This window comes from Lipotes vexillifer, unplaced genomic scaffold (genome assembly GCF_000442215.2).
Source record: "Lipotes vexillifer unplaced genomic scaffold, Lipotes_vexillifer_v1.1 scaffold448, whole genome shotgun sequence".
NCBI lineage: Eukaryota > Metazoa > Chordata > Mammalia > Artiodactyla > Lipotidae > Lipotes > Lipotes vexillifer.
In genome coordinates, this window is record NW_006787097.1 from 2729973 (window position 1) to 2756000 (window position 26028).

Genomic DNA, 26028 nt, shown 5'->3' on the forward strand with positions numbered 1-26028 from the left:
TCAAATATAAGAATATACATCACTTAGGTAAGAACAAGGAAATGGACGTTGAAAATTTGAAACTATAAGGCACTTTTTATTTGGCATAGAAAAATATACTAAAATGGGCTACACAAAGCTCTGAGACATTAACAAATTAACAGAATAGTAGTAGGTAAAAAAGGAATTACATCAATAATGTATATGTTTGTGCAAGTAAATATTATTCTTAAAGTACCTGAAAAAAGCTTAAAATTACTTAAATGAAACACAACTCTGGTAATTATGTGGACTTGGTAGTTATAAAGTGGGAGTAGAGAAAATGAAATGGAAAAATTATGGTAGGGGATATTAAAACATAAAAAGAGCTAAAATGGTAAAACCGGGTTAGGGGGAATGGGGAAGAGGAAACAAAAAAGCAAAGCATATAAAATGGCAAAGGAAACAGGAAAAGGCTAAAAGGAAAATGATAATAATCAATCAGTTTAAAGTTTTAAGTGATGGTGGTTTGCAAGTACTACTCCATAAGAATGGCAAATATTTCAGTGCAAAAATAAAATAAGGGCAGTCTCTTCTGGATTTCTAGAAACTATAAGGGAATGCACAAACTTTTCTTAATTTAAATTTTTAGTCCTATGAGTTTAAAAAATCCTTTGTTCTCTGCTATTGTTTGTCTACAGATAAGCAAAGTTAGTATTAACTGAAAAATCTAGAAGCATTATATCAACACAGATTCAGGTGTTTATCATTTTGTGGGTAAGGACTCATGGTTGTGACTTCATATCTCACATATATTATGATCACCCTTTCTTCTTGTGCAATTGTTTCTGGTTCATATCACATAGCTAAATATATCACGTCCTTCAGTGCTCCACCACTGTAAAGCCATTAGAAGGAAAAGAGGAGGAAAGGAATGAGAATTTTAATCAGAGGTAGAAAGAAGTGGATAGAAGAGAGTAAAGCAACTTCAACTTTATTAAGCAAAGTAGGAAAAATAAGTAACATACATAATTAAGATGATTTATTAAAACACCAGTGATTTTGACACTATTGAGACTCTATCCTTTCAGAAAAAGTATCTCATGGAGAAACTTACCATGTTAAGCTCTGAAATGCTGTCAATGCTTTCAACCTGGACATCTATACCCACTGGAGATCCTTCAGAAAGAAGAATGGGGAATATAACAAGGAATCAGGATTATTTTCGAAACATTTAAAGTGGAGAGAGATCAATGTTGCAAATGAATTATTTTTCAAGTTTTAACAATAAATCTCTCCATTGTCTATTGATATATTATTACACATTCAGGGAGTGGATGTAGTCATGGAGTCCATGACTTTGGTAAATATGGGAGCCTTTGCTCCCTTGCCAAAAATTCAGGCTTCTTCACTTGGGCAGTGCATGGCAGGCTAGAGGAACACACTGCTAGTACAGTGCTACACAGGGATGCTGCACATTCAGAAATGTTGCTTCCCAGATCGTCAGTAACCACAACCTGCATTTGGGATAAAGCAAACATCCTTTGAAATGCGTGGCTGAGAGCATTCTGAAAGTCAGAATTGGAGCAACTTCAGACAGACAAGTGCTGAGATTGGTGTGCAGTTGGGTCTCACAGAATCAGGCTCATGCACCCAGAGAACAGACTGAGACCAAGACATTTCCTTGTTACGCCTTACAAAGGGTTTCATCTGTTCCTGTGTGAGGGGATGCTGATGTTAATAACTTCATTATTTAGTATTGTGTATGAAATTTGATGTATATATATGTTCAAATAGTTTGTATATTTATACATATAGTCTTCGTATGTTTTCTTTCCATGGTGACCGATTCTCAAACTTTATAGTCCCGAGTTAAAAAATGCTTTCAACTGTTGTTGAAAAAACAGAAATCTTGCCTTGATGGATCGCAGGTGGCTGTTTCAGTCAAGATTCTGGGATTTAGAAGGGACAGGCCAGAAAAACGTCCTTCCTTATTGTCTGTATGTGCTACATGCGACATATATGTGCGTATAATTTAATAAGGCACCTAATTATTGTGTTTTAAATGCACATTATAAAACAAGATATGCCTCGCCAGCCCCTGTGCACCATCTATGACCCCCCTGCCCCATTAATTGGCTGACGTTACCTTCACTTTATCGACCCAGATTCCCTCTTCTATTCCATAAGTCTAAACCCTCGATATCATTCTTTACTTACAAGGGTATCAGCTGGCCAGGCACTGGGCCTGTCACTAGAATATATTTCTGTTTCAGGCTTTAGGAATACCTTACTTGCATCTTAACCACCAACTACTTCCTGCCATATTGGACCAATTACTTCCTGTAATGTTAATAATGACAATTCTATTAAAATTTTGTTTAATGATAATTATGATTAAGCATTAACTTGGGAACAGCTCAGTATTATTCCTTTATCAGGTTCAACGCTGGCTCTTTTATTTTGTTTGGTTGTCTTTTTTCTTTAATTGTTAGAGCTAGCAAAATAAAAAAATCATGGAAAGATCTCATCCCTGCCCCTATCTGGCCTTTCAAGATGAGTAAATATTCCCATTAACTCCAATACTCCAAGGGACTGAAGGGATTGGAGAGGTCTTGGACAGGGAGCAGAATGTCCTGGAGAAAATTCTGGCATTAGAGTCCAGACCAGAGTTTGAATCCAGCTCCATGACTCACGTGTGATCTCGGGTCAGTAACATCTCTAAGCTTAGCGTCCTCAGCTATAAGATCCAGTAGTAGTACTCACCTTGGAGACTTACTGAAAGACTAGAAATAATATACAGTAAACTTAATTGATACTCAGTAAATAGCACAGAATAAATGTTACTCTTACTGCAATTCAGCAAAAATGTGAAACTGTTCCTAGGACTGCAAACCACAATTCCCAATCTTACACTCAAACATTTAGACAATCAGTCCACTCTTCACTAAAAAATGATCCAGTGCTTCTTACAGAGAGCTTATTTTAGGACAAAACCTGGACACAACTTGGATTCAAGATCTCATGACTTGTAAGTAGGACCTATTTACTGATGACTATCTCTGCAATCCAGGAACAGTCTTATAAAGCCACCATACAAGGACGTTCATGCCACCACTGGACAAGCGCTGGGCCCTCGGGGTTGTTTGGAGGCTGGACTGACAGTGGGGTAATAATATGGCTTGTCTCTTAGGAATGGGTTCCTGGAAACATCTTAGATTTCTTCTTTCTTCCCTCTCATTTCTTCTATTCTTGTGGGGATGAGCTCTTCCATCTCAAAGGAAAGTGTTTGTCTTCAGATGCTGTCTGACCTCATTTTTGTCTCCTTTGTATTTGATGCCCAAGTGTACTTTCTCCTGGGTCTAGGCCTCTGTACTCTGCTTTGACATTCTGAGGACAGAGTGGAGGGTGAAGGCGTGTAAAGGCAAGATGCAGAATCATAGAATTTTGGAGATGGAGAAAAGCTCCAAAGATCATTCTTTTTGTAAAATAGGAGCTGAGTCCCAGAGAAAAAGTGACAATAAAGCAAAAACAAACCAAAACAAAACAAAAACCCATGAAATTTGTAGCCACATAAACCCGAGCTAAAATTAAACGTCTGGGGCTTCCCTGGTGGTGCAGTGGTTGAGAGTCCGCCTGCCGATGCAGGGGACATGGGTTCGTGCCCCGGTCCGGGAAGATCCCACATGCCGCGGAGCAGCTGGGCCCGTGAGCCATGGCCGCTGAGCCGGCGCGTCCGGAGCCTGTGCTCCGCAACGGGAGAGGCCACAACAGTGAGAGGCCCGCGTACCACAAAAAAAAAAAAAAAAAAAAAAATTAAACATCTGTAAATCCTTAACTCCTCTAAGCCTCAGTTTGCTCATCTGTAAAATAGGGGAAATAAGTATATGGTATGTGCCTAATTGGGTTGCTGTGAAACAAAATGTAAAAATGCATGTTAAGTCCTTAGCCTAACCTAACATTCAAATGTCTTAAGCAACTTTTCAGTAACTATTTGATGTGTAATACATAGAACATGAAATATAACACTTTCATAAATACTCATTAATTCTCTATGTAAAGCATTTGGAATATAGTAAAAATTAAATGACCATTAACTATTACAATTAGGTGTTGATTTCCCAGGATCACTAACTAGGTAGTGGCATAGATGTTTATACTGCTTTATATATATATAAAGCTAGATCATCAATCTGGTTTTATGCATGCTGGAATAAGGAGAGCTAAATGAAAGTTATTCATCTTATTTGTGAGGTGCATTTAAAATACTTTATATTATCTAATGTTATTATTATAGCCACTTCGTTAGTTAGCTGGGTAGAATCAATTTTAACTCCATTTGATATGAGGTAACTCATGCTCAGCAAGGTTGAAGAGCTTGCCTGCAACCTAGAGCTGTTTAATGCAGGAATATAGCCAGGTCCCTCTGGCTCCCAATCTGGTCCTCCTGTATGACAAGCAAAGACTACACAAGCGGCTTTTGCAGCTTTAGCTTTGGTTTTGACTCAGTAGTCAGTATCTAGATGCTGAATTGTTTTCACTTTAAAGAAACAAAGGAATCATCATCTATAAAACTAAAACAAAACAAAAAAACCCTTAGTTATGGGAGATGTAAAGGGTAGGGAAAATGTAAATAAAGAAAATGAGCTGCAATTTATAACCCAAGTTAAACAAAAAGCTCCCTTAAATATGTATCCTCCTTTTTCCACATAATGAGTCAATTAATCTTCTAATGCTTTATAAAAGACACTGCAGTAGCAGCTGGTTTTAATGTTAAGGCTAATTAGGAAAACATTAAGGCAAGAGAAGTGCTGAAGTTACATTTAGCTCAAGAGGAAAGAAGTATGTGTTTGTGTTTGTGTTATGGACAAGTATAAAGAAAGAGAAGATAAATTTAAGCCTGTCTTTTATATCCTGCAGGCTGATTTTCCCAGGAAGGCAGGCTTGAGAGAACAGAGAAGGGGTCACCTGTATAAAAAGCAGTTCTGACCAAGACAAGAGAAGGTTAAGGACTATATTTCACAGGGCTACCAGACTGACACTTCTGACTGAATTTATGGATTTTTCTGCCTGAACTGACTGAACACACAAGCCATTTGGATACCATTTAGCCCCAGTCCATGATTGTCAGAAAAATTTCTTAATCGTGGGATGATTTGCCACCTGCCACTAAGTAGTACATTTCAATTGCATTTTTAATGACCCCACAAAGTAGCTTCAGGAAAAAAATTGTTTTAAAAATTCTTAACATGTATTCCTAACAGATCAAGAGAAGTGGAATTTTAAGATCAGTTTTATGTTTTTCTGAGGGATGAGGATGATATATAGGAGTGAGAATGGAGGCATAAATGCTTTAAGATAAAAGTAGAGGGTCTGCTCTTGGTAATCTATGACAGTGCTTGTCAAATTGTAAAGTGTATTCAAATCACCTGGAGATCTTGTTAAAATGAAGATTTTGATTCAGAAAGCCTGGGGTGGGGCCTGATCTTCTGCATTTCTAACTCCCAGGTGATTCTGCAGCTGGTCCTTGGACCACTTTGAGCTACAAAATGTAGCGTGCTTGTTTCAAGGTCCAAATTCAAGGACGGTAATTTTTCTCTTAATCTTTCTGGCTTTCAATGGTCTAAAATAGGCCCATAAAACCCTTTCCTCTAGGATAGTAGTTCATTTAATTGAGGAACCTAACCTGACAGGAATTAGGGCAGCTTTTTGAATTGGTATTGAAGAGAGTACATCATTTTGAGCTGCTAACTGCTACTCGGGAGACGCCCATTCCAAGCCATTCCTGTGCGTCTGGAGCCCCCTAATGGCTCAAAGGACCCATAGCCCGGCAAGTTTAACTTCATAAGATTTTCCCCAACTAAACCATGGAAGGGAAAAGATTTTAGAAACTCTTTATAGAATCATAGAGACCAAGGTTCAGAATACCTGAGTGAGAGTTGTAGAGTATATTATCCAAACTTTGGGCAAAAATTTGGGGGAAATAAATGGTCTGTTGGGAATGGTGGTTAGATTTCGGGCATCTTTTGGAGAATTGTCGTCCTTAATGACACATCTGAGAAGTAGTGATGTAAGACAACAACAACAACAAACCAAAAACAAAAACAAACAAAAGAAGATTAAAAAATAGACCTATAAGTTAAAAAAAACAACAGAAACGCACACATCTTTAAACCTGATTGATTTTGAGTCTTCTAAAAATCTTAAATTAGGTTCAATAAGTGTGAGTAATGCTCTGGAAAACAAACAAATTCTACTCACCATGATTTAATCTGATGCTGATAATCTAATTCAGTAGTTATCAAATGTGATCTCAGATCAGCAGCATTAGCATCACCAAGGAATTTATAAGACGTGACAATTGGTGACCCCACTCAAATCTACTGAATCGAAACCTCTGTGGGTGAGGCCCAGTAACCTGGCTGTTAAGGAGCCCCCAGGTGACTCTGATGCTTGCTAAAGTTTGCATCATTAACCTAATGAAATCAAAACCATACCCTTAGAACTGCAACCCAATGGATTCCAGGAGATGAAAGAACAAAAACCAAACAACCCTCAACATAACAGCTACCTGATGTACTTTTATTTTGTTTTTGTTGTTGTTGTTGTTGTTTGCACTATGCGGGCACTTGAAGCATTGGTTATTTATCGAAAAGTGGTACCTGTTCTACTGCTGGGGGATCCTGCCTCCTTACCACCACACTCACTTCTCTCACCTCCACATCTCTAGCATGAAAAGTTGTCAGTTCAGGAGCTGTGGGTGTGGGAGACCTTAGGTCAATGACAGGAGAGTCAGGATGGATTTAGCAGTAAGACAGAGAGTTCAGTTTACCTTGTGGATTTTACCACATCCTGTGCATCTCTGGGAAACTTGGTACCCTCAGTGATGCAACTACATGCACAGTAAACAATCTGACGGGAGGAAAGGCTTTCTTACAAGTGTATCCTTCTAATGTGGTTTGCTTCTGTTCTCATCAGCCATTGCATCTTGGTTCCACCACTTACTGCTTTTTTCATGGCCTTGAGAAAATTTCTTGACTTCTCTAAGCCCCAGTTTCCACATTGGAATATTAGGGATCATGATAACGCCTACTTCCTAGGGTCACTGTGAGCGTGGAATGAGACAGTGCATTAAAGGGCTTAGCACAGTGCATTAAAGGGCATTCCAACATTTTGATCACTTTTTGTTGCTAGGAGTAAATAAAGGAAAAATCCTCAGCAGAGGTGGTTCGTAGGAAGCCATGGCGTTTGGCAGACCAGTTCTTCAACAAAAGCCAGGCATTGCAGCTCATAAGAATGTTCAACAAGACTTTATGGATATTATCATATAACCCAACTTAAAATTTTTAATTAAAACAATATGTTGCTGTATGGGCAAGATATATACATTCACTATTTTTGAACACATACTATTTATTGAACACACTATTTATGATAATGTATATAGAAAAAATGAGTCTTTTTGGTTAATTTAAAATGCATAAATTATCGACTGTTCTTATTCAAGAGAAGGTCATTGTAAAAGGTTTTTGTTTTTTTTAAATTGGTAGTCTTGTGTTTTGGTCTTAATTCGCTCAAATTTTCAACTCAATTTTGACAGTGCAATGGATTGTGACACAAGAATTTTGTAAAGATAGTACTCACCTCCAAATCCAGGTCTCACTGCAGAATTCTGGTCCTCTATATGGAGAAGTTACTTATACTTCAGGGGCCACACTTGGGCACTGTCATCATTCCTCATTCTAGTTTCTTGTTTGTTGTACCTCCAAGGGAGAAAAATGCTTCTGAGATACATATGCTTCTGGATATTTTGATTTAGGTTAGCTTTCTGTGCTCAACATGGTATGCTCTAAAATATACACATAAAAGCTCATTTTCTCAGTTCATATTACATATAGCCAAAGATCTGCCAGTATTTACTGTTTATTATACAAGGGTGGGGCAGGTAAGCAAATCTTGGAGCACCTTAGATGATAAACTGAGTTTGGATGTGATCCTGACAGGCAATGTTTCTCAGAATGTGGGTTATAGTAGGAAAACCTGGTCAGTAGCACCTGGGTGGAGGTGATCAAGATTCAGATCCACGGACCCCAACACAGATAAACTAAACCAGAACCAGAGGAAACAGGGCCTAGGCATCTGCATTCAATGTGCTACCTAAGTGATTCTTAGAGTCACTGAAGTTAAACTACCTCTTGCACTAAGACAGTAAAAAAAAAAGAAAAATGAAAAATTGTAGACTGATGAAAATAATGTTTTACAAAGACAGAATGTGCAAAAATTATGGGTGCTGGTTGAGATTAGAGGAAGTACCCCTGTGGCAGATTCTGGAACCTGAGAGAAGGCGATGGGCATGGATGGAGAGGAATCCCAGGGAAAAATGGATGATCTGACAGCTGATTGGACCTAAGGTCAGGTCCAGCTGTGAAGCCTATTTTCACCTGCAGTTTTCTAGGGCAAAGGCAAAGTGTGTGGCCTCTCCCGTGTGTGTGGAGTCCTGATCTGGGAGTGAAGCCCGTTCCTCCCTGGGTCTTTGAACTCTGGCGAGTTACGGGGCCTCCCTGACTCATTTCCTGTGCTGTGACACATACCTCCCAGACGTATTCTAAGTGTGGCGGCAGAATATCTGTGGAAGCGCACACAGCTCTTCTGTATGTGACATGCTGCTGCCTCCTCATCCCCGGCGCCCGAGACCTAGTTCACTGCCTCTTCCAGAAGAACGTTCCTGTCACCATCACCGGCATCACTGTCAGCAGCAGCAATAACACAAGACACTGAGGGGTCTTCTAGGTGAATTCTAGTTACTCTGAATTCCTGACTGGCTTTTGCATTGATACATGTCTTCTTCAGGAAACACACGTAAATTTTTAACATAAGACTCAATTCCCTAACTCAGTAAAATGACTTTGATGGTGGGAATTTCACATCCTGAAGCGGCTGGTTTAAGAAATATGTCCAGGCTTATGGGCACCTCAGATCACCTAGTATGGTCTTTAAATAGAGAAGTTTCTGGCTGAAACCCTCAGAGATTTATGTATGTATTTTTGCCATTGATAGAAATGGAGAAGTTGGAGGAACAAATCTGTTTTGAGTAGAAGACAAATGAGTTTGATTTTAAACATAAGTCATTTTATCCTATGAATAATTGAACACATAGAACTATTTCTTCCAAGGATCTCTTAACTAGAAAACTTCTTTCAAGGAGCTAGAATGAACCATTTATTGAAAAAGTAATAGCAGCTAGTTTTTATTAAATGCCTACTGTGTTCAAGGCCCCCTGCCAGATGTTTTGTAAATACTGTCTTTGGGGTGCATCTGAATCACCAGGTTTGCTGGGCCCCATGCCCAGAGTTTCTGCTTCCACAGTTTTAGGGTATGAGAATTTGCATTTATACCAATTTCTCTGGAGGACTACTGGTCTGGAAAATAGCAGACATTTTATAAAAGCTAGCTAGTTGTTATTATTTTATGAAAAATGGAATGTAACCTTGGGTGGAAATTTGTGAACTTCCTCAGTAATATACACAACAGAAGGGCAATCTCTATTACTCTTTTCAAAAGCATACCCCTCCATGAGATTGGTAGGGATAAATCTTAAGAATCCCCAGAACAATGAACATGCAGCCTGCTATGAAAGGCACTCTTGGCAGTACCTGAAATCACACACACCTTTTTTTACCTGAGGGCTCTTCTGATGTACAGTGAGATGTCCCATCTTTATTTATTTTTGACTTTATTTATACATCTACTTCTCAAAGAGGTTTATGTGGCTTAGATACCCTCTAAAAGAATTTTGAAAACCTCACACATATTTAAGCAGACACCTACAATTTTTTCATCATAAAAGTTAAAATTACTTAAATATTGATAATAATTTAAAATAGAATATATTCCTCCTTTTAATGTATCCAATGAACCAAAAATACCCACTTTATGCATTTTAAAATACATGAATAAACTCCTCTTTAAAAACCAGAAGTTTTATCTCATTCCTTGTTTTCTTGGAACTTGTATTTTATTTTATTTCCATTTTATTTGAAAGTTCATTCGGGTATTTCCATAAGATGTTACGGAAAAACCCAAATGAACTTTTTGGCCAATCCAATATTTCCTTCATTGAATTTTATCACCCCATCATACTTCTTTGCAAGAATATATGTATACATATTGAAATCATCTTTTTTAGCCTCTGTGACTATTGCAAATGGAGCAAAACATAATGCATATAAATGTCGATAAATACTTATTAAAATTAAGAATTAAATTTTATAGGAAAAGTATTTCTTAATAAAGTGATGGTACATTTTCCCTATTTTGTGTATCTATATATGGATATTACTTATTGCACTTGTTATTTCTTGTCTTTTTGATAAAGCCCTTCTAATAGGTATGAGGTGATATCTCATTGTAGTTTTGATTGACATTTCCCTGATCCTACTTTTCACTTCTATAGATGAAAATATTGAAAAACTTTGTTGATATATATGTAAGTACATGGAATTGCAAGAAATTTTGTTTCAGGAATGTAACTTAATTATTTAAATTCCTTCTTATTTTCCAAAATTCACGTTGTGGTCTATCATCAATTATTTCTAATGATTTGTAACCTGACAAATTAATTAGGTTCTTACTTCAATATTGATGAACGCCAAAAAAGAAAAAAGAAAAAAGAAAATCACGCAGTTTGGAAAAGGATGTGTTATTTAAACTAAAGTCATCCATTACCTCAACAACAATATCTGTAAAGGCTTCTTTGTACCTGGGAGGATTTTATACACTGGTGTAATACACATAGTTAATATTCAGGAAGAGGGAGAGGCATGCCTTTATTTTGCCAAATGGGACAGAGCAATCATTAAAGGGAGGCTACAGAGGAGATTGCAGGCAAGTTTTCAGGAGGATCAGTTTTAGGAAAGAGGTCAGAGGAAGTCAGAGATCCAGAAATAATTATTTTAAAACTATCCATGCCCACGTGTCCCTCTGATAGCTTGCAAGTACCCTAAGGGGAACATTATACTCTAGGAGTATAAGTGCCCTATTTGAAGACCTCTGGCTTATTTAAAAAAAGACATATATAGAAAGGTTAATAACATGAAGACTGAAATAGAACAGACAAAGGCAAGAAAAGTAAATATGCTTAATAAGGGGATTAATTTATGACAGAGAATCAGATTTAGCTCAGAGCTTTCTGGCCTGATTCCATATATGTATACTTTTAAGCCCCTTTGTCTTCTGCCCTCTTCCCTTTCCCAGAAAAAATGATTTTGTTTTTAGTAGTTACTGAAAGAAATCTTTTGGATGACTTCTGTCTGAGGAGAGGGTCTTCTAGAAGGCTAGGTGCCAATGGTGGGATAGAGCAAAGAAATCTCAACTCATGGAAGAGTCTTGCATCATTACAGCATTCTTAATCTTTATAGCATTCTTAATCATTACAGCATTCTTATTCTTTCCCCACAAAGAAAGATTATGAACATGTTTGAGAAACAACAGGTAAGGCTCAGTAATAGTTATCATTTTTCTTTTTGAGTTAGAACCTTTTTCTTTCTGGATGAAACAAAGGAACCATATTTTTATGTTCCCCCCTCTTGTCAGTATCAGAAACTTTACTATAATTTTGTCACTAAGAAAGTGTGGGTTCAGGGGGAAGGAAGGGCTGGATTTTGAGTGGTTTCAGGGGAATAAAGGGGTCTTTGAGGAGGATATACTAGACAGAGAATTAAAAAGTACCAGAACTGCTTGAGGAAAAGCAAATACATCCAACTCATTCTGACACATTGGTGTTTAGTCAGTGGAAAGACAAAAACTCATTTTAACTGAGTCATACTCAGCTGGTTGCTTTACCAAACTGCTTTCCCAAGGGCCTATATAGTTGATTAGTTTACTAGGATCAGGACTTGAAAACGACTAGGGCTGACTAAATAGACTATTTACCCAAGAGAGGCTATAATTAAGAAACATATTAAAAAATATTTAATCTAGAGAGTTAACCGTGAGATAACAATTAAAAGTATGAATGCCATTTTATACCTATTAAATGAGCAGAAAACAAAAAATTTTAGTACCCAATGCTGCTAAGAATAGGATGAAATAGAAATGTTTATACTTTGTGGGTAGCAATATACTTGTAAAACCCGTTTAGAAGTTGATTTTGAGAGCTACGAAGATAATTCACATCCTTTGATACCAATCCAAGGAATACAGTAAAGTAGTCGGAAGGAAAATCTGTTGATCCAATTTTTGATCACAAAGAAAACCTTGATAATTCTGGATCCAATGTTTATTTTTAGCTCCCTGATGCTTTTGAGACTTCTTAGAGAGGACATGGTGCATTATATGGAGTGAATCTTGTGGCTTCAACTGAACTGCCCTTGAACTCATGACTCTGGGAATACACACTTGACTTTAGTCAACAGCCTGTTTCTTACAAAGGAAAAATCTACACGGACGAGCATTTCTGTGGAAGAGCCAGCCAGAGAGAGTGCCCCACTTGAGACACGACAGTTTCCATGACTTAACTTGTGTCTCTATCAGATCATGAGCTCAGTGAGGTCTCAGTTTCCTCATCTGTGAAATGAAGAAATTGGACCAGATTAGGAGCTGGTTTGCAGACATTTTTTGGATAGCCCATAGGGTGTATTAAAGTGGAAAATTTCACAGGAAAATCTGAAATTTTCTCCTGAAAAATCAGAAAATCTGGCAATACCAGGCTCAAGTCATCTTATAAGAAGTCTTGACCTGACCAGCCTCTGCCCCCAGAGGAGCATATAACCTGTAGTTGCCACAGCCTCTGGCACTCCCTTTGTTATTTGCAGTAGCAGTTGAATTGGCCATCTCTAGGACCCTCTTGGCTACTACATTAGGGTTCCTGGATGTGCTGGTAAATGTTTAAGTGGCTCCCCTGGAAAAAAAAGCCCTATTTGTAGTGTTTGTTGATTTCCATGATGTAAATACTGCCACCATAGCTGATTTCAAGCTACGGATATGACAGAGATGTGTGTAGCCCATAGTGTAGTATAGTATAGTAAAGTATAGTTTTGCGTATTATAGTATACTACAGTTTATAGGATAGTATAGTACAGTATAGTGTAGTATTTCTACCAGACGTAAGTAGATATAAATAATGGAGAACAACAGACAATAGCGACATGTAGTAAAGTAGTTAGGAAGTGGTGAGTTTTAAGTATTTGTTACCTTCGTTTTAAAAATAATTTATTTAATTGTATATTTATATAATTTAATTTTTAATAATGCTTACATTTAACAGCCTTAAAATTTAACAATTGGCTCTTGCAAGCCATTTTGCACAGACACTGGCACTCTGCTGATTATTCTTAAAGCCAGAGACAGTGTGTTGTTCTTAACTCTCAACCCAATACTTGTCATACAAAAGGCACTCAGTACAATTGTTGAAAGAATGAATAAATATTCAGTGAGTCTAGATACCTAATCCTCTTTGCATCCCTTGAGAGCCAAATCTCTCCCCTAGGCAAAAGAGGAGCACTTGCCCCAGCCATACTTAATTTATTCACCAACTCCTCCTCTCCCCATTTTGTCTTTAAGAAATAAGGGGAACGTTTGGATGAAAAGTTTTTAAAATACTTCGATAAAAAAGGGAATCTTTGGGCAAAAAGTAAGATAATATTCTGGACGAAAAAGGTTAATAGCAAAGGATTTAAGGGCCTGATTGTAGGAAAACTGGCTCAAAATAATGTACATAAATGTGAGCTAATATATAAAGATATACTTCCTAATTTTCAAAGAAAGATCAGGCCTTTCTTCCATGTTCATTCTATTAGTTCTCTTGCATTATGACAGAGTGGATTGTTCATTCATTCATTCATTACTTATTTAATTACCGATAATCAGATTGTGTGTAGGGCCAAGAACCTCACAGCATTTATTCCTATACTAAGGTCTAAAGTATCCTGGGCTCTTTACTCTAGAAACTATCCTATACAGTAATTTCAGTATTTTTGTCAAAATGCCTTAAAATATTCATGAGAGAGTGCTGAGTGACAGCTCAGAAGCAGGCTGGCTGAATTATTCTGTTCACTGGGGAAGATGCCTGACTTTCATCCTAAGTGGCTGCTTCTGAACTAGGGTCTATGTTTTACGCAATCCCTAGTGTCCTAGAGGATTTTTCTTTGAAGAACAAAAGAAGCAGATATAAATTTTAATGAATCATATTGTAGCTTATCGCTGAAAGGGGTACCTCACTTAGGATATAGAGAAGTGAAAACAAACATGCTTGGCCCCATGGAGTAGGAAGCCCGGGGTTACCTCTTCATTTAAATAGATTCTAAAAATGAGACACCTAACGTAAGAGAGAAATTCCCACCCCACCACAAAGAACAGATGTTCTCCTCTTGTCCCTTAAATGGCACCTAAAAAATACACATGGTAGGTTTTTCTGCAGCAACTCTTCCACGGAGAGTGTGCTGGTGAGATAGATGAGTTCCTATGACCATCTCCCTTCTTATCTGCACATCCACCAAACAAACTGGACAAACTTCCTATTGTTTGAGTCGTAGATGATATTTTAAGCAGTCTCTATTTGTTTCAAAATTAGATAAAATATACTACTAAAATATACTAGATGTTATATGCAATCTGAAAAAACATACAGTTTGGTTGTATAGCCCCACATTTCCCAAATATTGCTTGCCCAATTGCCTTGAAGAAGACTCAAAGTGTTTAAACTGGGCAAGATTTTATAGCATCTCAGATCTGCGTGTGGGAGCAGAAGCCTGGAAGGGAAGTGTGGGAGGTGGTCCCTGATTTTTAAGAGCAGAGCAGGAATTAGGAATCTAGTGACCTCTCCTCCCCTCCCCCCATACCTCTTTTGTTTTGGGTCATTAAACCTGAGGCTTCAGAAGGATTTATTAAATTTTTATGTTCTTTCCTGACGTTATAGTGAGTGCTTCATAAATACCCAAGATGTGAGGGCAATCTGGCTGAAACAAAAGTTACCTCACTGATTGCTAAGGTTGGCTGGGTGATATCACTCACCTTTATTCCTCAATTTCTCCTACTGGGTCTTTTTGGGAATCTTGTGCTTGGTGAAAAGGAAAGATTTCCCCTACAACAGGAGGTCATTTCTTGGTTATTAAAGGGTAGTAGGGTGACTAATCGTTCTAGTTTGTCTGCGACTGAGGGGGTTCCTGGGACTTCTAGTGCTAAAAACCATGGAACCCCAGGCAAATCAGGATGAACTGGTCATTCTAGTAGAGAGCTATGCCGCTTCACTAGCAGGTCCAAACATACTCTGATTATTGATGATAAGATAATAATGATGAAGTATTGACATTCAGGATGATATTTCAAAGATGATTTTCAAAATGGAAAATGAATTTTAAAAAACAACAAATGGCTCTAATGTCTTTCAGTACTGTCTCATCGATATACAGAACTATACACTCTGCAAGTACTTGACATTAGAAATTGGTGCTTAGACTAATTTCTACTCAAAAATTTTTGAAGGAACATTAAACTCATGTTGTTATTTATAATAAATGCATTACTCATTGGAGAAATACAATCCTTGAAAGAAGATTCATACATGAGCCCAACTGTTTTCTCCAAAAATAAGCAAGCAAATGCCAGCAGAAACCCCAGATTCTTCTCTTTCTGTGCTAGTTAGAGGTGATTTATTTTGATGGGTGAATGCTATCTCTAGAGACAATCACTGTCACAAATACGTGCTACCATTAAAGATATAGTTCTGAGGCAGGTGGTGAGAGAAACTGGGACTACACTATGGGTATCTTACCGGGTCGGCTTCACTGAAGAGAAGCAGCGCTGGTGGGGCTTCTTGATTTCACCGGCAGCACAAGCATTTGACATCAGTGTGGTCCAGATGCAGGTGAAGAAGACCACCTGGGAAGCCGGGATCACCTCTGCTGAAAGGAAGGAATGTAGATGGATGCAACCAACGCTGTTACCAATATTGCTTCTTCATGTGTCTTTTAAAAAGTAATTAGAGGGGCTTCCCTGGTGGCGCAGTGGTTGATGGTCTGCCTGCTGATGCAGGGGAGACGGGTTCGAGCCCTGGTCGGGGAGGATCCCACATGCCGCGGGGCAACTAGGCCCGTGAGCCACAACTACTGAGCCTGAGCGTCTGGAGCCTGTGCTCCGCAACAAGAGAGGCCGCGATAGTGAGAGGCCTGCGCACCGCAATGAAGAGTGGCCCCCGCTTGCCACAACTAGAGAAAGCCCTCGCACAGAAACGAAGACCCAACACAGCAAAAATAAATTAATTAATTAATAAACTCCTACCCCCAACATCTTCTAAAAAAAAAGAATTGAGATAATGTAAATCAGACATCAGCAATCAAAATCTAGTCAGAAAAGGGTGGGAAGAGCAAATGTGAGATGAGGTGGCAGGAGTGAGTCACTAAAAAAAAAAAAAAAAAAAAAAAAAGAAAACTACAGATGAAATAAATGGCTGAGCTCCAGAGACTATTGAGGATACCCTCATTCCTCTGTGCACTGTATATCCTAAGGCCTACATCTTATCACCCATTCTCAGAATGCCAGCTTTACGGTCTCCAGCCCTAGCTCTCTTCTGCATGAGCTCTGGACTCATTTAGCCAGCTACCTGACCTACCTCTTGAAATCCTATAAGGTATCTCAAACTTTGCATTTGCAAAAGTGATCTCCCTCTCAAACTTCTTCCTCTTCCAGTTTTCCCCTTATTATGTCCATTCAAATTACCAGTTCAGGCCTGAAAACTAAGAGTCTTCAACTCTTTTGACTCCTTTAACTCTTAAATCTACTCTATCATAAGAATCAGTCAACTCTAGTGGCAAAATATTTCTTTAGTCTATTACTGCTCTTCATTTCTGCCCTATAGCCCAGTCTAGTTCAAGCCAGGATTACTGCAACTGCCTTTTACTATTCTTCTCGCATCCACAGCAATCTCATCTATGTCAATTTCCATAAAACAAAAAAAAAAAAAAAAAGTAATTAGAATGCCAGGTAGAAAGGTATCAAGGTAAAAAGAGAGACATTGTTTTCAATGCTGTGTCTTTTGTTTCAGTAGGTTAAATGGATTGACATCATTTACAGGCAAACACCTGTCTGGATCACCAGCAATTTAAGAAAAACAAAGCAGATTTTTTCATTTTGTTTCCATCCTTTAGTCCCTCTTTCCAGGGAAGGTTCTTAGTGGGATGCTTGATCCCCTACTCAATAAACTCTCAGCTGCAGTCCTCCGCAGACAAAGAAGTGAGATTAGGCATTAAGTCCCCTTAATCCAACACAATATCATTTGAATATATTTAATGACTCAGCAAAATAATATGCTTAATGAGAATAAGAATGGTTAGTTTAATTTTAGTTATAGTTTTAAAGATCCTTTCCTTTATCTCATGACTGTTTTTTAAATCCAGAAAGGAATCTTTCCCTCTCCAAATGTGTACAGATTGCCAGAATACAAACAAACTTAAATTATTATTTTATCAAATAAATAATCATATTTTAAGATGATGGTTCATTCCATTGATATAAAAAGTAGTTCAGTTTAAGGTTTAATGTGGTGAGCAGCCAGATAAATAAAAAAAGAAATTAGTCTTGGGCAGTGGGTAAGGAATTAAATTATGGCCACATCGGCTCCTAAAGGTACTTTGCACACATCGAGTAGAAATATTCCCTCCATGTATGCAAAGTACCAGTGAATGGGCAGGTTAGTGAAATTCAGTTTCTCCAACTGAAAAAGCACAGGGTGAGCAATCCAGCGACAGCTGACCTGTTTACTAGGACTTAAGAAGAATGCTGTTTTCTTCCCAGGGATATACTGTGAAGGAATTCTTAAATTTCCTCGAATTGACCTGTCTCCTTGACACCTCATATCCTGTGTTATTGCTTGACGGTATTAATTTATTTTGATTTGGGTTATCTCTTCTCTTGGCCCATGCATCTCCTCCTATGTTTCTTTGGCATGTCTTTCCTCTTTAAAATATGTGTTTAATATAAAATATTACAAATATTAAAATATTACAAATATACAGAATGATGTAATAAATACTTACCTCTCTCTTGATCCCCTATTTAGTGTTTATCATTGTATACAGTTATACTATTATGTACAAATTTTTTGCATATTTCAGAAAGCTTAATAAAAATGGTGTTAAATTATACTTTTACATCTGCAACATACTTTTCCTCTCCACATTATGCTTAGATTTATTGTGTTGATAGTTGCAGTCCTACTTAATTTTTGAGTGCCATATAGTATCTCACTGTGTAGAAAACTAACATTTTATTTATTCTTTTGCTGATGGACATTATTTCTTATTTTTCAATGATAAACAATCTATTATAAGCATCCCTGCAGTGAATTTTTGTCAATATTTTCTTGTTCTCATACATGAGAGTTTCTCTAGGGTACTAGGAGTAAAACTTCTAGGCTGAACAATTTTCACATCTTCAAATTTATAGAAGACTACCATAATGCTCCTAAACATGACTGTACCAATTTACAGCCCCATTAGAAGTGAATGAGAGCCCTCATTTCTTAAAATCTTTTTTTTAACATTAACATTATCAGGCTTTTAAATGTTACCCAATCCAATCAATGTTGTAGTTTTAAGTTTAATGTCCCTAATGGCTGGAGAAGTTTGAGCATTTTTTTTCATGTCTTTCTGGGCCAGTAAGCTTTCCTCTTCTGCAAAGAGCCAGTCAATAGAAGAAATGTGAGGAAAGTTGCTGGTCTTAAGCTACTTCTGGAGGATGCCACCATGGTCAAAGTTTGTTTTCTACCCTAGTGATCTCATGAGATCCAGGGCCCTGACACTTGACCTGAGCACTCTCTGCTACCTGAGCCTGTTCTCTTCATTAAGTACCAGGATCTACACCAACATTTCCCAAAGTAGTTCTTGGCTACACTGGAGATGTTTTGTGAAAAAACGTTCTGTGCCAAGTGAGTCTGGGAAACACTATACAAAAAAAAATTTTTGTGTGTGGCTGTTTACCAATAAAATTTGTTTGTTGACATTTGAATTTCATAGAGTTTTCATGTATCATGAAATCTCCTTCTCTTTTCTCCCCCAATTAAACACTGTAAAAACCATTTGGTGGGATGCATACAGCCCATGGGGCATAACTTGCCAACTGTGAGTCCCCAGTCTAGGTTGGGGATTCACAGTTCACATCACACGGTTCAGTGAAAGTGCTCTCCTCATTCAGCAATGGGGAGGATGTGAGTTCAATGGTCTAGCCTCAGTGCTTATCTTACTAGATCTGCTGGAAACAGCGACACACATGAGCTCTCCCTACTTGAAATATTTTCTTCACCTGCCCTCTGGGATACTGGACTTGCCTATTTTCCTCTTACATCTTCCTCATTCCTCCTCGGTTCTATTATCTCCTTTCCTCTAACAGATTTCACAGTACTCGAATGGCCCTATGCTCAGCACTTCAGTACTTTAGTACTCGTCTTTCCTAACAACTCACTCATTTTGTGATCTCAGCCAGTCTCAAAGCTTTAAGAACTGTACATACACTCCCAAATTATATAATCAGTCCAGGCTTTTCTCGCAAAATTCCATCTCATATTCCTATGGTCTCAATATTTGTGTCCCCCAAATACAAATGCTGAAATCTTAACCCTCAAAGGTGATGGTTTTAGTAGGTGGAGTCTTTGGGAGGTGATTAGGATGAAGCCCTCAAAAATGGGATGAATGGTCTCATAAAAGAGGCTCCAGAAAGATCTCTCACCCCTTCTACCATGTGACGATAAAACAAGAAGTCTGCAACCTGGAAAACAGCCCTCATCTGACCAAGCTGGCACCCTAATCTTGGACATGAACTGTGAGAAATAAATTTCTGTTGTTTATAAACTGCCCATTGTGTGGTATAGTGTGATAGCAGCCCAAACAGACTAAGACACATATCCAACTGCCTGCTTACTTGGATGTCTGATAAGAATCTCAAGCTCAACATGTCCAAAGGTAAGTTTGTTAATATCCCTCCCCCCAGGCCACCAATAGCCTTCTCTATCTCAACTAATAACAACACTGTCCATTCTTGACTCCTGTCTCTGACATTCCTTGTCCAGTCCACCTTAAAAATACATCCAGGATCCAAGTGCTTCTCACCAGCAGCTCAGCTACTACCCTGGCCTTTTAGTCATCATGATCTGTTGCTTGAATTATTGCAGTGGTGGCCTGTCTCCTTGCTTCCTCCCTTGCCTTGTTTCAGTTAATGCTCAACACAGCAATCAGCGATCCTTTAAAAATATGTCAGGTCAAGTAACTCCTCTCTTCAAAACTCTGCACTGGCTTCTCCTTTTCTTCAACTTGAAAAGTCTTTACAAAGGCTAGGAAAGCTTTACCTAATCTACAGTTCCCTCCTCTTCCTTGCCTTCTCCACTGTTCCCTCCCCCACCACTGGCTGTAGAAATACTGGCCTCGGTTGTTCCTGCAGGGTCTTTGCACAGGTTGTCACACTTGCCTGACCCACCCATCATATAGATCCTGACCCACCCAAGGATCTATATGACTAACTCCTTTAACAAATTTAAATCTTTGCTCAAATGTCGTTTATTCAATGAAGCATACCCTAACCCCCCTTTAAAAAATGCAGTATGCGCCCTTTCCTTCAAACATCTGTTACCAGTCTACCATATACTCCACTTAGCATGTTTTATACAATTTACTTATTATAGTTATTATTCATTCTCTGTCTAATCATGCTAGAATGTAAGCTTTACAAGGAAGCATTCTTTGTCTGTTTTGTTCCCTGGGGTATCCTAAACACTTGTAACCATTTTTGGTGTATAATCAGTGTTTAATAAATATTTGTTACATTAAAAGCACCAGAAAAAATCCTGTTTAGTTCTGCTGAATTGTGCGTTTCCCAAACTAGGTTGACCTCAGATCTCCATTAAAAAAAAAATCCAGGGCTTCCCTGGTGGCACAGTGGTTGGGAGTCCGCCTGCCGATGCAGGGGACACGGGTTCGTGTCCCGGTCCGGGAGGATCCCACGTTGTCGCGGAGCGGCTGGGCCCGAGAGCCATGGCCGCTGAGCCTGTGCGTCCAGAGCCTGTGCTCCGCAACGGGAGAGGCCACAGCAGTGAGAGGCCCGCGTACCGCAAAAAAAAAAAAAAATCCACCAGACTTACTAATATTCCTCAAAAAAAGTGCTCCTCCAGAGCACCCAATTTGGAAAATTCTGATTTATCAGTTAATCTGTGCTTTACAAATCCTCCTTATCAAAATTCTATGTCCTAGCATCTCATGACTAATATTTTTTTTAACATCTTTATTGCAGTATAATTGCTTTACAATGGTGTGTTAGTTTCTGCTTTATACCAAAGTGAACCAGCTATACATATACATATATCCCCATATCTCTTCCCTCTTGCATCTGCCTCCCACTCTCTCTATCCCACCCCTCTAGGTGGTTACAAAGCACCGAGCTGATCCCCCTGTGCTATGCAGCTGCTTCCCACTAGATATCAGTTTTACATTTGGTAGTGTATACATGTCCATGCCACTCTCTCACTTTGTCCCAGCTTACTCTTCCCCCTCCCCATGTCCTCAAGTCCATTCTCTAGTAGGTGTGCGTCTTTATTCCTGTCCTGCGCCTAGGCTCTTCGTGACCTTTTTTTTTTTTAGATTCCATCCATATATGTCTGTTAGCATAAGGTATTTGTTTTTCTCTTTCTGACTTACTTCACTCTCTATGACAGACTCTAGGTCCATCCACCTCACTACAAATAACTCAATTTCGTTTCTTTTTATGGCTGAGTAATATTCCATTGTATATATGTGCCACATCTTCTTTATCCATTCATCTGTCGATGGACAATTAAGTTGCTTCCATGTCCTGGCTATTGTAAATAGAGCTGCAATGAACATTGTGGTACATAACTCTTTTAGAATTATGGTTTTCTCAGGGTATATGCCCAGTAGTGGGATTGCTGGGCTGGATGGTAGTTCTATTTTCAGTTCTTTAAGGAACCTCCATCCTGTTCTCCATAGTGGCTGTATCAATTTACATTCCCACTAACAGTGCAAGAGGGTTCCCTTTTCTCCACACCCTATCCAGCATTTATTGTTTCTAGGTGTTTTGATGATGGCCATTCTGACTGGTGTGAGATGATACCTCATTGTAGTTTTGATTTGCATTTCTGTAATGATTAATGATGTTGAGCATTTTTTCATGTGTTTGTTGGCAATCTGTATATCTTCTTTGGAGAAATGTCTGTTTAGTTCTTCCACCCATTTTTGGATTGGGTTATTTGTTCTTTTGATATTGAGCTGCATGAGCTGCTTGTAAATTTTGGAGATTAATCCTTTGTCAGTTGCTTCATTTGCAAATATTTTCTCCCATTCTGAGGGGTGTCTTTTCATCTTGTTTATGTTTTCCTTTACTATGCATAAGCTTCTAAATTTCATTAGGTCCCGTTTGTTTAATTTTGTTTTTATTTCCATTACTCTAGGAGGTGGGTCAAAAAGGCTCTTGCTGTGATTTATGTCATAGAGTGTTCTGCCTATGTTTTCTCCTAAGAGTTTTATAGTGGTGGGCCTTACATTTAGGTCTTTATCCATTTTGAGTTTATTTTTGTGTATGCTCTTAGGGAGTGTTCTAATTTCATTCTTTTACATGTAGCTGTCCAGTTTTCCCAGCACCACGTATTGAAGAGGCTGTCTTTTCTCCATTGTATATTCTTGCCTCCTTAATCAAAAATAAGGTGACCATATGTGTGTGGGTTTCTCTCTGGGCTTTCTATCTTGTTCCATTGATCTATATTTCTGTTTTTGTGCCAGTACCATACTGTCTTGATTACTGTAGCTTTGTAATATAGTCTGAAGTCCAGGAGCTGATTCCTCCAGCTCTGTTTTACTTGCCCAAAATTGCTTTGGCTATTCTGGGTCTTTTGAGTTTCCATACAAATTGTGAACTTTTTTGTTCTAGTTCTGTGAAAAATGCCAGTGGTAATTTGATAGGGATTGCATTGAATCTGTAGATTGCTTTGGGTAGTAGAGTCATTTTCACAATGTTGATTCTTCCAATCCAAGAACATGGTATATCTCTCCATCTGTTTGTATCATCTTTAATTTCTTTCATCAGTGTCTTATAGTCTTCTGGATACAGGTCTTTTGTCTCCTTAGGTAGGTTTATTCCTAGGTATTTTATTCTTTTTGTTGCAGTGGTAAATGGAAGTGTTTCCTCAATTTCTCATTTAGATTTTTCATCATTAGTGTATAGGAATGCAAGAGATTTCTGTGCATTAATTTTGTATCCTGCCACTTTACCAAATTCATTGATTAGCCCTACTAGTTTCTGGTAGCATCTTTAGGATCCTCTATGTATAGTATCATGTCATCTGCAAACATTGACAGCTTTACTTCTTATTTTCCGATTTGGTTTCCTTTTATTTCCTTTTCTTCTCTGATTGCTGTGGCTAAAACTTCCAAAACTGTGCTGAATAATAATGGTGAGAATGGACAAGCTTGTCTTGTTCCTGATCTTAGTGGTAATAGTCTCAGTTTTTCACCATTGAGGACCATGTTGGCTGAGGATTTCTCTTCTATGGCTTTTATTATGTTGAGATGAGTTCCCTCAATGCCTACTTTCTGGAGGGTTTTTATCATAAATGGGTGTTGAATTTGGTCGAAAGTTTTTCTGCATCTATTGAGAAGATCATATGGTTTTTAATCTGCAATTTGTTAATATGGTTTATCATATTGATTGATTTGCATATATTGAAGAATTCTTGCATTCCTGGGAGAAATCCCATTTGATCATGGTGAATGACCCTTTTAATATGGTCCTGGATTCAGTTTGCTAGTATTTTGTTGAGGATTTTTGCATCTATGTTCATCAGTGATGTTGGCCTGTAGTTTTCTTTCTTTGTGACATCTTTGTCTGGTTTTGGTATCAGAGTGATGGTGGCCTCGTAGAATGTGTTTGGGAGTGTTCCTCCTTCTGCTATATTTTGCAAGAGTTTGAGAAGGATAGGTGTTAGCTCTTCTCTAAATGTTTGATAGAATTCGCTTGTGAAGCCATCTGGTCCTGGGCTTTTGTTTGTTGGAAGATTTTTAATCACAGTTTCAATTTCAGTGCTTGTGATTGGTCTGTTCATATTTTCTGTTTCTTCCTGGTTGAGTCTCAGAAGGTTGTGCTTTTCTAAGAATTTGTCCATTTCTTCCAGGTTGTCCATTTTATTGGCATAGTGTTGCTTGTAGTAATATCTTATGATCCTTTGTATTTCTGCAGTGTCAGTTGTTACTATTCCTTTTTCATTTCTAATTCTACTGATTTGAATCTTCTCCTTTTTTTTCTTGATGATTCTGGCTAATGGCTTATCAATTTTGTTTATCTTCTCAAAGAACCAGCTTTTAGTTGTATTGATATTTGCTATAGTTTCCTTCATTTCTTTTTCATTTATTTCTGATATGATCTTTATGATTTCTTTCCTTCTGCTAACTCTGGCAGGTATTTTTTTGTTCTTCTTTCTCTAATTGCCTTAGGTGTAAGGTTAGGTTGTTTATTTGAGATGTTACTTGTTTCTTAAGGTACGATTGTATTGCTATAAATTTCCCTCTTAGAACTGCTTTTGCTGTATCCCATAGGTTTTGGGTCATTGCGTTTTCATTGTCATTTGTTTCTAGGTATTTTTTGATTTCCTTTTTGATTTCTTCAGTGATTTCTTTGTTCTTAAGTAGTGTATTGCTTAGCCTCCATGTGTTAGTATTTTTTCCAGTAATTGATATCTAGTCTCATAGCGTTGTGGTTGGAAAAGATACTTGATATGACTTCAATTTTCTTAAATTTAGCAAGGCTTGATTTGTGACCCAAGATATGACCTATCCTGGAAAATGTTCCATGAGCACTTGAGAATAAAGTGTATCCTGTTGTTTTTGGATGGAATATCCTATAAATATCAATTAAGTCCATCTTTTTTAATGTATCATTTGAAGCTTGTGTTTCCTTATCGATTTTCATTTTGGTTGATCTGTCCATTGGTGAAAGTGGAGTGTTAAAGTCCCCTACTATGATTGTGTTACTGTTGATTTCCCTTTTTATGGTTGTTAGTATTTGCCTTATGTATTGAGGTGTTCCTGTGTTGGGTGCATAAATATTTACAATTATTGTATCTTCTTCTTGGATTTATCCCTTGATCATTATGTAGTGTCCTTCTTTGTTTCTTGTAATAGTCTTTGTTTTAAAGTCTGTTTTGTCTGATATGAGAATTACTACTCCAGCTTTCTTTTGGTTTCCATTTGCATGGAATATCTTTTTCCATCCCCTCACTTTCAGTCTGTATGTGTCCTTAGGTCTGAAGTGGTTATCTTGTAGACAGCATATATATGGGTCTTGTTTTTGTATCCATTCAGCCAGTCTATGTCTTTTGTTTGGAGCATTTAATCCATTTACATTTAAGGTAATTATCGATATGTATGTTCCTATTACCATTTTCTTAATTGTTTTGTGTTTGTTTTTGTAGGTCTTTCCCTTCTCTTGTGTTTCCTGCCTGGAGAATTTCCTTTAGCATTTGTTGTAAAGCTGATTTGGTGGTGCTGAATTCTCTTAGCTTTTGCTTGTCTGTAAAAGTTTTAATTTCTCCATCAAATCTGAATGAGATCCTTGCTGTGTAAAGTAATCTTGGTTGTAGTATTTCCCCTTTCATCACTTTAAATATGTCCTGCCACTCCCTTCTGGCTTGCAGAATTTCTGCTGAAAGATCAGCTGTTAACCTTATGGGGATTCCCTTGTATGTTATTTGTTGCTTTTCCCTTGTTGCTTTTAATATTTTTTCTTTGTATCTAGTTTTTGATAGTTTGATTAATATGTGTCTTGGTGTGTTTCTCCTTGGATTTATCCTGTATGGGACTCTCTGCATTTCCTGGACTTGATTAACTATTTCCTTTCCCATATCAGGGAAGTTTTCTACTATTATCTCTTCAAATATTTTCTTAGTCTCTTTGTTTTTCTCTTCCTCTTCTGGGAGCTCTATAATTCAAATGTTGGTGTGTTTAATGTTGTCCCAGAGGTCTCTGAGGCTGTCCTCAATTCCTTTCATTCTTTTTTCTTTTTTCTGCTCTGTAGTAGTTGTTTCCA

The 26028-nt window shown here is 37.9% G+C and overlaps 1 protein-coding gene across 1 annotated transcript in view; it reads right to left on the bottom strand.

The window, feature by feature from the left end:
• Window positions 1-18407, bottom strand: part of GABRR3 (gamma-aminobutyric acid type A receptor subunit rho3) — a 42648-nt gene extending 24241 nt beyond the window's left edge. The window contains 4 exon segments of the mRNA XM_007459881.1: window positions 1076-1137; window positions 7603-7721; window positions 15728-15857; window positions 18326-18407. Coding sequence (XP_007459943.1) covers window positions 1076-1137; window positions 7603-7721; window positions 15728-15857; window positions 18326-18407 — 393 coding nt within the window.
• Between the last annotated feature and the right edge of the window lie 7621 nt (window positions 18408-26028).